General features: G+C 35.6%; 1 protein-coding gene across 1 annotated transcript in view; it reads right to left on the bottom strand.

Annotated features, from left to right (window-relative positions):
- Positions 1 to 16,035, bottom strand: part of LOC137629571 (hemolymph clottable protein-like) — a 46,687-nt gene that overhangs the window by 11,527 nt on the left and 19,125 nt on the right. The window contains exons 15-24 of the mRNA XM_068361009.1: positions 15,745 to 15,956; positions 12,871 to 12,976; positions 7,504 to 7,617; positions 7,076 to 7,201; positions 5,576 to 5,666; positions 4,730 to 4,845; positions 3,943 to 4,028; positions 3,335 to 3,512; positions 1,005 to 1,127; positions 61 to 158 (exon numbers count right to left, since the gene is read on the bottom strand). Coding sequence (XP_068217110.1) covers positions 61 to 158; positions 1,005 to 1,127; positions 3,335 to 3,512; positions 3,943 to 4,028; positions 4,730 to 4,845; positions 5,576 to 5,666; positions 7,076 to 7,201; positions 7,504 to 7,617; positions 12,871 to 12,976; positions 15,745 to 15,956 — 1,250 coding nt within the window. The remainder of the gene's footprint in view (positions 1 to 60; positions 159 to 1,004; positions 1,128 to 3,334; positions 3,513 to 3,942; positions 4,029 to 4,729; positions 4,846 to 5,575; positions 5,667 to 7,075; positions 7,202 to 7,503; positions 7,618 to 12,870; positions 12,977 to 15,744; positions 15,957 to 16,035) is intronic.

Genomic DNA, 16,035 nt, shown 5'->3' with positions numbered 1-16,035 from the left:
TGCCAAAGTATGGATTTTTCCACAATCATGGATCATTCTTTTTTTTTTTTTTTATCTTACTTGAACAGATTCCAGATGGTAAATGGATTGCGCAAGTCTCCTTTCCATTCCATCTCTACAGAAAGACCAGCAACTGACGGGAAAACTTGGAAGTTGTCCTGCATAAAAAAAAAATCAATATTGTTTATCACTTTTGAGTTTTCATATGATTTTTTCGTGAGTTTTTTTTTTTATTTTATGATTTTTTAAATAGTAAGGTTTTTTTTATGTATTAATTTTTTATTAGTTCCAATACTTTGGGTTTTGGAATCTAATTTTTATAAGACAAGGATGGTTTTTATCCGTAAATGACGAATTTATCAGGAATTTTGTTTAGTAAGTAAAGCATTTAAAGTTCTAATTGAACGCTGCTGGAAAATAAAAGGAAAATAGGAAAGCACAAATATTAGCGGAATTTTGTAAACAAACAGGAATTAAATTAGTACTGAATTAGGGAAAAATCTTAGTTTTATGAATATTGAGGTTTAAATCTAAGAAAATGACAGTGAAACACTCATCCATTAACCAATTAAAACATATGGATTAAACAAATGCAACTATTTTTAGTCCACTACAAGACAAAGGCTTCAGACATGTCAATTCATTGCTTGGGTTTGGCTAGTTTCCATCATAACGCTGGCCAGTGCGGACTGGGAATGATGGGAGATTTTTTATCTGATCACTCACAACAAACCAACATAGTAAGGATGTCCCCGACCAGTACAGCTTTTCTGATCATGGCAATACGCAAACAGCGTAAAGCAGTTGGGATAATGTATTATTTATTATCAAAAGGAGTAGATTCACTAGTCCAATAAGCTTAATTCAACTCTTACAGAGCGGTCTAAAATTGGGATAACTGAAGACCGCACTGAGTGTCAGACTGACGATCAATAATTTGCTTAGTTTAACCCAAATGACGTCATAGCATCAAAGGTAAATGTTAGGTAGAAAGCAACACTTACGTGGTAGAGACAATCCTGAAGCTTCTGGATGACCTTGTATTCATTTGTCTGGAATCGAACGTTGGTTGGGAAACTTCCGTACTGCACTGTGTAAGGTCTGTTGTGCACGTCTATCAGGTGGACCTAATTTGAAAGAAAATGTGGAATATATATGTGTGAATATATATATATATATATATATATATATATATATATATATAAATATATATATATATATATATATATGTATATGTATATATATATATATATATATATATATAAACACACATTTCTCTTATTTATTATACATGGAGAACATTTTGTCATAATCGACATTCATAAGACCTCTAGAAAATACTATGCAGAGTATCTATATTCTGTTATGCTTTGATATTTACCTTATCTATTTATCTTTTTATATGTATATATAAATATATGTATATATACATATATATAAATATATATATTTGTATATATATACACATATATGCTCGTGTGTGTGTGTGTATATATATATATATATATATATATATATATGTATATATATATATATATATATATATATATTTTCTTATGAAGCTAGTTTGCATAGAGTAAATATTTCATTTATGTATTTCATATGTGTATTTAAGAGGTGAATAGCCAGCTCATAAGGTGAGTTCCTCTCATGTACGTATAAGTTTTGTATGTAAATTGTGTAAGATTTTCGTCGTTCAGTTAATTGTATTCTTCATTCAAGTCAGTATATGTAAATTTACGTTATTCAGAATTAACTTTTTATTTCACATATTTTGCTTTGAAGTCTTATGTATATTGTTTAAGAGTGCTATATGACTCTACGAGGTATGAATGAGGGCTTATGTAATTTATTTTTTTATGTTTTCATGAGGTATTGTGTCATGTTTTTGAGAAAATACGCAATTCTTATAAATGCCATGTGTTTTGTGTTTTGGAAGGTTCTGGAAAACCCCAGCGTTGGGTTAATTTTATTTTTATTTCGAGAACAGGGTTGGGCAGAGCTGCTGAGGAGGGTTGCCTTGCAAGCGAGGTTTGAATCTCCTGTTCGATAAGTGATTGTTGGTAAGTCTGGCGTCGCTGACCCAGCCCCCAAGCTTCTAGATCTCTGACCTAGAATAATCTAGGAGTTACTAAGTTCATATATATGCTCCCCCAGTGATGCATAGCAGCAGATAGAGATTTCCAGCCTTAAATCATAAGCCATTGAACCTCTCTCTCTCTCTCTCTCTCTCTCTCTCTCTCTCTCTCTCACACACACACACCTTTCGTACAAGATCGGTGTATTTTTTTAAGTGTCCAGTGATTGTGAAATCTCAAAGTTTGGTGTGATGGGTTTTTGTGAATATAGTGAGTATTTCATAAAAGATTATCTTGGAGATTTTTGTAACTGGCCCTAAAATACTTATGTGATACGTGAAGTATATCTGTATCGCTATCTGGTTAAACTTCATGTGAGCTAAAACTTGTAAGTTTATCAGTTACTTTATGTAATTTCTTTAAGAGTTTAATCCTTAGAGTGTGAAAGATTATCTATTTTCCCTAGTTATCAAGACTAGATATTTGCGTAAATTTTAATTTCCAATGAAACAAGTGATTATATAATTTTCAGAGTGTAATAATTTCTTTTGTGTTAGTCTACAGTTTTATTCAGATTTAATATTTCGAGTGATTTATTTTTTTATGAAAATTCTTTCAAAGTGTTGTAATTTTTATAGAATATATTTATTGTTGTGAAGAGTGTATTATTTCGATCACCAGTGTTTGTTACGGTACTCTCTCGTATCCCTGTTAGAGAATAGAAGTAAGAGGTTGTTTTGAATAGTTCTTAATAATAATTACCCAATTTGTTTTGAGTGTATGTAAGAGACGTTTGGATATTCAGTGTTTTTATATATTGCCGTCTGGGAGTTATATAATTTTCTCATAGTTAGGGTATTATTCAAATATAACAGATTTATGTAAAAACGAGCAGGTGAGTTTGGAACTCGAGAGGTTATCTAGCTTGTCAGCCGTAATATATAATATAAATTTTTGGTGCCCAGACACAGGACCATTTTATATATATATATATATATATATATATATACATATATATATATGTATATATATATATACTGTATATATATATATATTTACATATATATATATATATATATATATATATATATATATATATATATATATATATATATATATATATGTATACATATATATACAGTATATATGTATATGTATATATATATATATATATATATATATATATATATATATATATATATCAGTGCAAGTCCCTATAATTATCGATTGACATAATTAAATATTTTCTGCTTTACCTTATCATCGGTGATGGGCTCAAACGTGAGTTGCACTTCCTTGACAGCCGGATTAAGGGTGAAATGCACGACAAACGGCAGAAGGACAGACGCGTCAACCTTGTTTGTGACTCCAACAGCGAACTTAGAAGACCAGGGGACCAGACTCATGACTTCCACGACGTATGACGAACTTGCACTGTAAAAGAAAAGAAAAACATGTGGTTAACCTGTCCTAGTTCTGGAATTATTGCCTGTAAAGGCAAATGCTTACAGTTAAGTTAGCAGCTAACGAATGGGCGATGCTATGACTTTTGGGGAATCAAGTGAAGTCTTCAAGTTGTTCAAGGAAGTGTTTTGACCTTTAGTTAAAGCTCTGAAATTTGGCCTTGCTAATGAGGAAAAAATCTGAAAATTGCTTCTAAACCTTTCGGAACACACCCTCACCTAAAAAAAACTTCTAATGCAAAGAAATGGTCACCCAAAACAGAACTTGGGTTAATCCAACCCTTTTAAGTTTATTCTCATAAATGTTTTATCTTCTCTTTATTCTTCTACACTACTTAAATAGAGCAAAACTGAAATGAAAATCATAATAAGATACAATGAAAATCATCTTCTTGACTTACTCGACAGTAACTTTCATGCTGCGTTTACCAAAGCTTCCTCCTGGAAGTTCACTAACTTCAACCCACCAACCAGATTCAATGGTGTGCTGTTAAGGATCAGAAAGACAATGCAGAGTTAATGATAATACTGGCATGCATTTCGAGATATGATACACAGAAGATGAGACTTTACGAAGTTGGGTCATCATCACCACTAGCAATACTAACTCATGTTAACTTCTTTGCATAATAGTCTGCTTTATCACATATAAACTTCGAGTTGATTTATTTGCTTGTTTTATTTACTTGATAGCAATACGTTGCTGATAGCTACAATCTTTTCTTTATATTGTTACAATTTCCTTAAAGACTGAATTTATTTAATTTTAGATTTCCTAGTGTCTCTTAACAAGATGAATTAAGAATTTGTTTACAGTTCTGTAAAGTCCATAGTAAGAAGTGGGTCATAATTACTTTGTGTAAGTAAACTAATGTTACATACCGACCTCATACAAAGTAACGTCAAATACCGAATATTTTAGCTAAACTATCATCAAATACCAATACTTGAAAGAGAAGCGAAAAAAACAACAACTTTATGAGGATTAATTTCAAATACTATTATATCTACTTGGAAAGTTTTGCTGAAGAAAATCATTATATAGTTCATAATCAAATACCTTCTAAATATAAGCTAGGTCATACTAACTACTTCAATTGGACGTTATAATCTTATAAAGTAACTGTAATTAACATATCTATGTTATCTAAATTGACAGTAATACATAAAGTAAAGTCAAAGACCAACCTTTATGACGAAGGGTAAGCCAACGTCCGTTGGAATAGCAATGAACGCCCTGCGGTTTCTGGTATAATGTGGAGTATTCAACGAGTGTTTCGAGAAAGGTAGCATCCTTGGCAGATCTGTGGAAGAGTTATAAAGTCATTGTTTGTAATTGTAACATTAATGAATTTATGATATAGTAATAAATGAATAAATCAATTTTTAGATAAACCTTAAGTGAGAATAAACGTACAGTATTGGAATTGTATATATAATTGGGAATGAAAAGTTAAGAAGCTTACGAGATTCCCAGTATATCTATTCAATTAGAAATCTTGGATGACATTTTAAGATAGATTTTAAACTATTTGCGCAGTGGAGTATGAAAGATTGCTGAACAAAATTGGCATATAAATTGCAGATTTTATCACCAAGTACTGATGATAGATTTGTTTACGCTAAATTATTTTAATCATATGGAAGAACAAAATATTTCTTAAATTCATAACGTACAGTACGAAGAACTAAAGAATACGGACTAAATAATGTAAATGGACTATGAGAAGACCTAATTGGAATTTGCCATCAAACTATGATAAATAGCAAAGTAGTATATCACCTTGAAAACTGGTGAAATTGTGTCTTTCATGATGCCACTGTTGATCATGAATGAATGACCTAGGCTCTATATCTTTCATTCATGATAATAGCACTCAATGTAGAAACTAGGGCGAGTGGTATTACTAACGGCAATAGAATGCAAAAGAACTTCTTAATAAATAGCAAATCTTTGCAAATATGAAAATTAAAACTTTTCGATGCGAGGTTAAAATTTCCATTTTTTTTTTTACTTCTCGTCCCAACCCTTACCAGTTCCTCCCAACATGAAGAGGATATCTTTCTGGAAACTCATTATGAGTAAGCTTTCTTGCCCTGGAATGGCCTTGAAATCAAGCTTCTCCTGCAATAAGAAATATTTTAATAAGTGAATAAGTTGACAGAAAAGCATGCAGAACCATAAATACTCATTTCAAATTTTCCAACAAAAATATGATGGATTTAAGAATTCTATGCTAACCTTTTTAAAATTAGCACATTAATGGTCAAGTAGAAATCGGTCAGTCAAAAACTAGACAAAACTTAAAAAAAGAAAAGAAAAAAATATGTTCAGCTAGAACGTAACTAATCTGTTCCCTACTTTATAATTTGGCTTTCATAACCCCCTCAGAGCATGTGGTGCCCTCTTACAATCTCCAGTGCTGTATAGAAATCCCCTGATTGTGGTAAGGAAGTTCGTATGATTGGCCTTGGTTTTAGTGATGCCTTCGACTGTGGTAATCATGAGGCCTTTGTTTTCAAACTCAAACAGTTGGGAGTGGGCGGGTCTTTTCCTAGCATCATTATTGAATTTTAAAGTAATAGATCTTAGAGTTATTGTTGATGAGCACCATAGTGAGTACAGGAATGAGATATCTGGTGTTCTTGAGGGTAGTGTTCTTGGCCCATTATTTTTCATACTATATAACCATGACATGTGGTTTGTCCTAGAAAACAAGCTTGTTGCATATGCAGAAGATGTTGCTCTCTTTGCAGCAATTCCATCTCCTGAATGTAGATATGGGGCAGCTGAATCCTTTAATAGAGATCTAGCTATAATAAGTGCATGTTGAAAATTATGGGGCATGAAGTTGAATCCTAACAAAACTCAAAGTATGATTGTAAGTAACTCAAGGACAGTAGCTCCTCAACTTCCTGATCTCAGCATTGACAGTATGTTTCTTAAACACTGTATGACTTAAAATTTTATGTGTGATTCTTGACAGTAAATTTACTTTTGAGAAACACGTTAGGTCTGTCTCTTCTTCAATTGCACACACAAAAAAATGTCTTATTGAGAAAGACTTCTGAGAATTTCGGTGATCAATCTATTCTGAAGAACCGTTTCAATTCTTTCACTCTACCTTGTTTCAAGTATTGTTTTGTCTGGTCTTCGGCTACTGATCTCTTCTTGATTTGTTGGACACGGAACTTATAGTCTATTAAATTTCGTATTCCTGATCTAGATATTAATAAGATCACTAAACAATCAATACATATGATGATAACAGAGAATTTCAGCGTATTCCTACATAATAAGCTTCGTATGCACATTTACCCGAAGAAATATTCCATGTCACATATATTAGAAAATTAAATAAATTAATAGCAATTTCTAGTAACACAAATTTGCGGAAATAATTTGCCTTTAGCAAGAAGTTTATATTTCTACCAAAGCAACAGAGTACATTTAGGATGAAAACACATTTATGAGAGTACTGTATAAAGTTCCACATAGGATATATAAACATTGCATATGAAGATGGTACTTACCTTCAATTCATCATACATTCCTTGAACGATATCAATAGCATCTTGGCTCACTTTAGAAGTGTCTGGACGATACATCTTGGTGAGTTTACTGAAGATGTTCTGGCCTAAGATCAAGTGTGCTTCCGTCTGAGGATAGTTTAGCCACCAGTTAACGGAAGTGAACGAGTTGGCGAATATTCTAATATGCCTGGGTAGGCCCCAGAATTGTACGATCTTCTCTATATATTCATGTTTATATAAGGGTTAAAGACAAAACGACAATCTTGTTCATACACTATCATTGATGTATACATATATTCATATTATCATACAATATATAGCGTATAAATTGGTACGTAAAGATAATGCCTATGAAAGCAAATTTTCAACGGAAAAGAGAGAAAAACTAATGCAGGAATGAGGAAATGCAATAAAAAATATATACAAACCAAAAACTCATTTGGGAATCCGAAAAGCACTGTGCCACTGAGTTTGAGTGAAATTTTTTCGGGAATGATGGATTCTGAGCTGGCCAACCAGGCGAACGCCAGAGGCTTGTTAAACTGTTGAAAAGAAGAAATTTATGTTAACATGTTTTATACAAAAACAAAAATTTGAGGATATCAAGAAGTTATGGAGTCAATGTAGTTTATATATACTATATATATATATATATATATATATATATATATATATATATATATATATATATATATATACATATATATCATCAGCCTTTACTAGTCCACTGGAGGACGCACACACACACACACACACACACACATATATATATATATATATATATATATATATATATATATATATATAATGTGTGTGTGCATACAACAAATTTTAAAAACAATTTGTATTTGTAGTTTTGCTAGCTATATAATCCTGAGCCATTTAAATGGTTACTCCTAGTGCTGTTCTCTCCAACCAGATAATTAAAAACGAAGAATGGGTTTGGTTGCATCATAATAGGTTACTAGCTACCCCAACTGCATGGCAGCATTATGGGTTGCTGTATGTATGGCTTGCATCATTCTCTTCTGATCAAAGACTTGTGGTATGGGTGAGGCGGGACTTCTGATGAAATGACTTCTGATTTATTTAAATGGGATTCCATCAAGAGGTATCCACCATCTCTCTTTGATAATTATAAGTACGTATAAGTATGAGCAAAAGTCAAAATGTTGTGAAGAGGCATGGCTTTAGTGTCCAATCCTCTAGGTAAAATGAATTCATTTATAGCTGAGAACATGTTATTCCTACCTATATTAGGGTGTGGTCCAAGCAATAACTTCAGGGCCATCTTGTGAGTACAATCAGACTTGATCCACATTTCATACCCTTATATTGCAGAGAATAATTGATGCCTTTGATGTAATAGTTAAGTGTTCCGTAAGAGCTTAGGCTAGACTATCTGTTGAGCTGTAAGATTAGAGCCTGAAGAAAAAATGTTTAAAAATCTGAGTACAATCTTTAAGGTAGTGATCCTTGGAAGTGTTTTGTCTTTATCAAACACTAGCTCTGAGAACTTGGGCTACTTATTGGTTCTTCCGGAACGCTAGGTTTGCAGCAAGACTACAGTTATCACTTGCTCTAGGGGGGTGGGCCCCCGGTGACTCTTCCCCCTGAGGATTTATATGCTCTCATAATTTTTCCTCTCAGCCAAAAGGAAATTGCATGTTTGGACACCTTCTTTTTGGAGTGGTTTGTGCTCACATATAAGTTTGAAATTTTGGACCTAAGATAGGCTGTTCTTTTAAAATATTTATGACTTCCTCTTATGGGACAGAATAAAAGGTTATCTAGGTCATCAGTCACCTCTTTCAAAGACAATATTATGGAGGAGCCAAATCTAAGGTCATTAATAACAGGATTTTGAATTTTGGCCACATACTCGGGAGCAAAAGAAAGTGTTAGTTCTTTCCAACCTCTGGAATATGATATTAGGTAAGACAAACCATGTAGTTTACTTACTCGCGTGGTTGAAGTTAAAGAAAGGAGAAAGACAATCTTCAGAGTAAGATCCCTGTGTAAGGGTTTATGCCTGGGTTCATAGGGGGCTCTTTCAGGGCCCTAAAAACCTTTGTCACATCCTAGGAAGGGGGCTGAGTTCTCGTAGAGGATAAGTTTGTACAAAACTTTTAATGAGAGCTGAAAGTTCCCATGAAGAGGAGAGATCAAGCCTTTTCAGTTTGAACACTTGGCTCAAGGCTGAGCGGTAGCATTTTACCTTAGTGACTGAAAAGGATTTTTCACTCCTCAGGAACACTAAGAAGTCTGCAATCGGAGGAATAGTGGCTTTGAGCGGAGTAATACTCCTGCTATGACACCAATTAGCGAACATTTTCCTATTTGCTCGGTAGACTGCTGCGGAAAACCTTTGAAGGTTTCCAGAAAGCTGTTTTGTTGTTGGTCCCGAAATGCCTCTTTGGGAAAAAAGGCATGATTGTCTCCAATCATAGATAGGAAGTGAACTGCCTAGGAGAACTTTCTTTCATGTAGTTGACGCAATAGGTTTGGCCACTCTGGAAGTTATCTTGCAATTTCTGTGAAAAGTTTCAGCAGGTTTGGATACCACTCCTCTGTGGCCCATCTTGGGGCTACTAGTGGTACTCTGACTTCTTGTAATGTTTGGACTCTGTTCAGGACCTAACAAATAAGACAGAACAGTGGAGAGATTTAAAAGTCTAGCTGATCCCATCGATGCTAGAAGACATCTACTATTGCTGCTGCTGGCTCCGGGACCCTATAGCAATACACCGAAGTTTTGTGTTCAGGTGAGTAGCAAACATACCTAGAGACTCTTTGCCATTAGAGGAAGGAAAGACCATTCAGAACTAATGGTCATCCCTGGTCGACTCAGATGGCCCACATTGACGTTCCTCTTCCCGGGGATAAACCTTGCCAAGAGGGATACTGTATTGGTCTGTGCCCGATTACTGCTAGTTAGTATACTAGGATGGAAACTGCACCTCCCTGTTTGAAGATGTAGGTTATTACTGTGGAGCTGTCGCTCATCAACACTACCGAGAGACCTTTGAGAGTCTAAACAGTTTTTGTGAATGATCTTGTCTTCCTGGGACCATAGACCCGAAATCTGCTTCCTTCCCAGGTGAGCGCCCCACCCTTGGTGAGAATCATCTGGGAATAGAAGGTACTTTAGAGGGAGAGACTTGGAAGAGTGTCCCTGCTAACAGGTTCTCTTTTAGGTCAGTATTGGAGATTTGTCACAACCTCCTGAGGTACCGACAGTATGGCTGCAGGGTACTCAGATGTTTAAGACCACTGGGGCTTCAGAGACCACTGCACAGAGTTAAGATGCATCCCCCCGATGGGAACTAGGTTCTCAAACTAGCAGGTTTTTTGGCATGCCTTCTACAAGGACTGCATAAGAACTGCAACATCTCTAGTGCAGATGGGGTGCCACTCGAGGAAAAAGGATCATGATTCCAGTGCTCTGAAAAGAAGATTCATCTGAAAAATAATGCTCTTTATGTTTCGAAGAAGGCATAATATTTGAAGCATTACGAACATTAGGCAAGGTACTAGTGTGAGGATGGCTTGGTAAAGTAACCAGTTTCTTATTCATATTGCCAATGGTTGTTGGGTTATGAGACCAAGGATGTTGATGGGCTTAAGCCAAACTTCCAGACATTGGGCCGAAGCTGATGATAGAAAACAACTGCAAGGTGGTTCTATTTGTGTATGAGCCTGAATTGTGGTATCACGATTAGAATGTACAATCTTGTGTGACATGGTAACATAGCCAACATGTGGAGAAATATGCTCACGCGTTGAAATGACAATGTGTTTAGTGACATCATCATGCGTGGGCATAGTGGTGCGTATAGACTTGTTTGGCTGAACACACATCCAGGCTGATCTGCACATGGAAAATGCGTGAGGAATTAACAAAGGTTTAGAAGTTACAATCAACAAAGGGTCTAGAGCAATGTGGTTTGGTCATAGCTGCGGTTGAGGACACAGTTGAAGCGGTCTAACCAACCTCAAAATATCGTGATTGGGAGTTCTGGTGCAAGTCCAGAGAACTTGTAAGAGGAGAGTGGTGCCGAGGACCCCTTGGGTTACCAGTCAAGGCTGCTCGTGAGAACGAGCTGGAGAAGGACAAAAAGGGTCCTCCAATAGGGGTGCTTTTGTACGGGAGGGAAATGGTAGTGTCGACTCTAGGGTTCCACAAAGAGGAACACTGGGGAGACTTTCAACACTTTGATCAGAGATACCTCCAAAAGGAAAAAGTCATCACTGATTTTATCAGTCATATAGGGCTCACCACTCAAAACACTAGTTTGAGGCAATGGAGATCTATGCATTACAGAATAATTAGGGAACAAGGATACCGGGAACAGGGAGCACAGGGGCTGTAGCCAAAGGATCTGTCAGAGCCATCGACTCAGAATTACTAGGCACATTCTCAACAGTAGGTGGCAAATTATTAACAAAATTTGGATCAAATTATGGGCGTTGTCCTCCATGACTGGAGCCTCAGAGGACTTAAGACATGAAGGAGCAGATGGGGGATAATTTTCGACGCAGAAACGAGTTTGTGTTTCTTGCCATTGCTAGAAGAGAATGAGGAAGGAGAACAATTTCTCTTAGCTCATTACCTGTGTCGAAAACGATATCTCTCCCTCTGGGAGGACGGCCACTCCCTACAATATTCACATGGAGATTCCACAGAACATCTTTTGCCACCGCATGGAGGGTAGAAACGATGTGGTTCTAAGTCTACCCAACCCATGAAGGTAACACACGGGCAGTCATGACGGCCAGGGCAAGATTGCATGAAGCTAGATGTACTAGTCATAATCAAGCACACTTGTTATGGCAGAGATAATGAAAGCACAATAGCAACAATGATACAGTATAGATGAAGACACAAAACACTAAGCACTATAAAGGTAATCCAGCATGGATGTTGAAAGTTGTGATAGTGGAAAAGAAGAGGGGAGACCTTCTCCTGATACGACAACCAGAAGATGAGTGGTCCATACAACAGTGAATAACGCTGCATGTAGTGGGGTAGGCTAGTTGTAGAAAACGGAACTAGAAGTAACCCATTTAAATGATCCAGAAGTTCGGATCTGCGTAGGAATAAACATATATATATATATATATATATATATATATCCATATGTAATAACTGTCATCGACCCTTGTGTAATAATTTTTTTTTTTTTTTTCAGTTAAAATCTATCCCTACATTTTTCTTTTCTTTCCTTCATTTAGCCAGCCAGTCACACTTCCACCCGCATACTACAGAATATCTTTTGGAATTTCATCAGCCACTTAAGTCTTTCAATTTTTTAACTTTTATACTGGCTCCTTACATTTTCATGAATAGATTTTACGTCCACTCTTAAACTTATACCAATTCTTCCACTATTGTGTCATCTAGTTCATTTATTTTCTATACTCAACAAACTATCAAACTAATTACTCAGTCACCCTTGATTAAATTTCCTTTAGTCTGCATCTGTCCGTTAATATCATTCATGTTTAGATAATTTTACTCTTTAACAGTTAAAGAGCAGAATGATCTCTCTCTCTCTCTCTCTCTCTCTCTCTCTCTCTCTCTCTCTCTCTCTCTCTCTCTCTCTCTCTCTCTCTATATATATATATATATATATATATATATATATATATATAGCATTACCTTATAAAAATAGATAGACCCAGATAGGCAAACAGAATTGCATGCCGTTTTCAACGTTTCCTGGCTGTATATGCACCAAATGAAAAAAGGAATGAAATTTAAAAGGACATGTCTCATAAAATATATAACTTACCTTGCTGGAATGAAGAAATTCGAGCATGTAGTAGTTGATGGAATGGGAGAGAGATGCTGGAGCTACGGGCTTGATCATGTGTTCTACTTGCGCTGCTACCCTGGCCCTGAAGGAAACAATGGTTGAAATCTTTAGTGACGAATGAGAATTTCAGAGAAATGAGGAATTTAAATACCATTATGGTGTTATTGATTACAAATAAAAGAGGAAAAGAAACAGATGCAAGGGGAGAGAGAGAGAGAGAGAGAGAGAGAGAGAGAGAGAGAGAGATTTGGATGTTTCATAAATTTTTCAGTCCATCTGTGGAGAATCCATTTGCTCTTGGGTAGAACGAATCAATTTAAACGTTTAAAGAGTTTTTGTAATCGTGTCTAACTTATTCTTGAATGCGTTTACCACATTGAGTGGTGTTGTATCTATTCAGTACCAGTTGGTAGGCATTTTTGCTAGGCAGGAAGTGGTTGTTGTATCTATTCAGTACCAGTTGGTAGGCATTTTTGCTAGGCATGAAGTGGTTGTTGTAGTCTACATTTGTCATTTCTCTGAGAATTTTTAATGTCTCCATTAGCTGTCCCCTTAGTCATCGAGTTTGTAAATCAAATAAGTCCAAGCATTCATTCTCCCTCTATATCCAAATTGTCTTAATGTTGGGATTAGTTTGGTGACCCTAGCTTCTACTTCTTCCACTATATCTATATCCTTCGGAATACCTGCAGCCCAGAATTGGACTCTGTATTCTATATGTGGTGTTTATAGTGATGTGTACAGCTGCAGTAAAATGTTATTGTTTCTATATTTTAATTATCTCTTAAGTGTAACCTGTTAGTTTCTGTGCTTTCTTTCTAACTTTTATGCTCTGTTTGGTGAACTTTAAATATTTGATAATGATAATGCCGAGATCTTCCTCCACACTTTCTATATCTTTACCATGTAGTGAGTAATCTGTTTGTGGGTTACTATAACTCCTGTGTTTAACTTTGCATTTCCCACAGTTGAAAGGCATTTTCCATTTTCTGGACCATTTTCCCACCTTAATTAGATCCTCACTTTAGGCTTCTACATCATTTGAGTTCGCAGCGTTTATGCCTAGTTTAGTATTGTCACCAAATTTGGCTATTCTTCCAACCAATCCTAAATCTATGTCGTTAATGTAAATCAGAAATATTCATGGGCCAAGGACGGTTACTTGAAGTACTCCACTTGTAACAGCTGCCCACTCTAAGGCTTCTCCATTGATTATAACTCTCTGTTTTATGTTTGTCAGCCAATCTTTGATCCATTCAGCTGGCTCATCAATGATGCCTAGTGTTTCAATTTGAAACATTCAATTTTTGATTATGGGCTTAATCAAAAGCCTGTTCTAAGTCTAGGTATATGATGTCTATTACCCTGCTTGTGTCTTATATGCTGTACAATTGGAATAAATTCCAACAGATTTGTCACCCAAAAGCTTTTTTGTCTGAAACTGTGTTAGAGAGAGAGAGAGAGAGAGAGAGAGAGAGAGAGAGAGAGAGAGAGAGAATTTTGACCTATAATTATCCAACACAGCACATGTGAGCTACTTGCTCTAGTTAGTGAAACAAAGGAAAGGTAAGGATACTTATGTGAGTTATTCTGCACACTAAATGAGTTGCTGTCTTGAGAGAGAGAGAGAGAGAGAGAGAGAGAGAGAGAGAGAGAGAGAGAAGAGAGAGAGAGAGAGAGAGAGAGAGAGATATTGTCTTACAAATATTCAATACCATCCTTGATATATATATATATATATATATATATATATATATATATATGCTTATATATATATATATATATATATATATATATATATATATATATATATATATATATATATATATGAGAGAGAATTTTGCCTTGAAACTATTCAACCCCATAAATGTGAGCTACTTTCTTGAATGAAAAAGGGGAAAGATGAAGGCTACTTGTAATCTAAATCCTTTTGCAGCTTCTAAGTGAGATGTTGTCGAGAGAGAGAGAGAGAGAGAGAGAGAGAGAGAGAGAGAGAGAGGAGAGAGAGAGAGAGAGGAGAGAGAGAGAGAGAGAGCTACTTTGATTAATGAATGAAAAAAAGGAAAGAAACATACTTGTAATCTAAATCATTCTGCATCTTCAGAATGAGTAGTAATCCTTAGAGAGAGAGAGAGAGAGAGAGAGAGAGAGAGAGAGAGAGAGAGAGAGAGAGAGAGAGAGAGAGAGAGTTAGTATTTTGCCTCACAATTATCCAACACCATCAATGCGAGCTGATTTCTTTAGTGAACTAAAAAGAGGAATTGGAAGGATACATGTAATATAAACGATTTCCACCTTCTAAATGAGCAATCGTCATTAGCAAGAGAGAGAGAGAGAGAGAGAGAGAGAGAGAGAGAGAGAGAGAGAGAGAGAGAGAGAGAGAGAGAGAGAGAGAGAGTATAGTGTCTTACAATCATCCAACACCATAAATGTGAGCTACTTTCTTTGGCGAACGAAAAAGTGGAAAGGGAAGTTACTTGTAACCCAAATTATTTCCACCTTCTAAATGAGCAGCCGTCATTGGAGAGAGAGAGAGAGAGAGAGAGAGAGAGAGAGAGAGAGTTAGGATTTTGGCTTACACTCATCCTCTACCATCCATATAAGCCACTTTCTTTAGTTAGCAAAAAAGAGGAAAGCTGAGGGATGTTTTTAATGTAAATCATTTTGTACCTTCTAAATGACCTGTTGTCTTTATTTTGTTTGTTTGAGAGAGAAAGATAGAGAATTTTGACTTACAATTATTAAACACCATAGAAGTAGCCACTCTCTTGAGAGAGAGAGAGAGAGAGAGAGAGAGAGAGAGAGAGAGAGAGAGAGAGAGAGAGAGAGAGAGCTATGATTTTAACTCACAGTTCTCCTCCATCTTGCATGTGAGCTGCTGTCTTAATCGTTGTAGAAATGAGGCTTGCTACTTTATTGGAAGGATCATTCCAGGTTGCCATTGCCATTCTGCTCCACCAAGAGGGACTCCTCTGCCAGGAGGCCATAACAAGGAAAGCAATACTTCTTATGTCATGGTTTTCTAAGATGTTCTCAAAGATTGGCATCAACATATTCATGACCTGAAACAAAAGGTGCCCTGTTAGCTTCTAGTTTGTAATAATAATAATAATAATAATAATAATAATAATAATAATAATA

This window comes from Palaemon carinicauda, chromosome 37, assembly GCF_036898095.1.
Source record: "Palaemon carinicauda isolate YSFRI2023 chromosome 37, ASM3689809v2, whole genome shotgun sequence".
NCBI classification, from domain to species: domain Eukaryota; kingdom Metazoa; phylum Arthropoda; class Malacostraca; order Decapoda; family Palaemonidae; genus Palaemon; species Palaemon carinicauda.
This window is presented reverse-complemented; position numbering and strand designations above follow the sequence as displayed.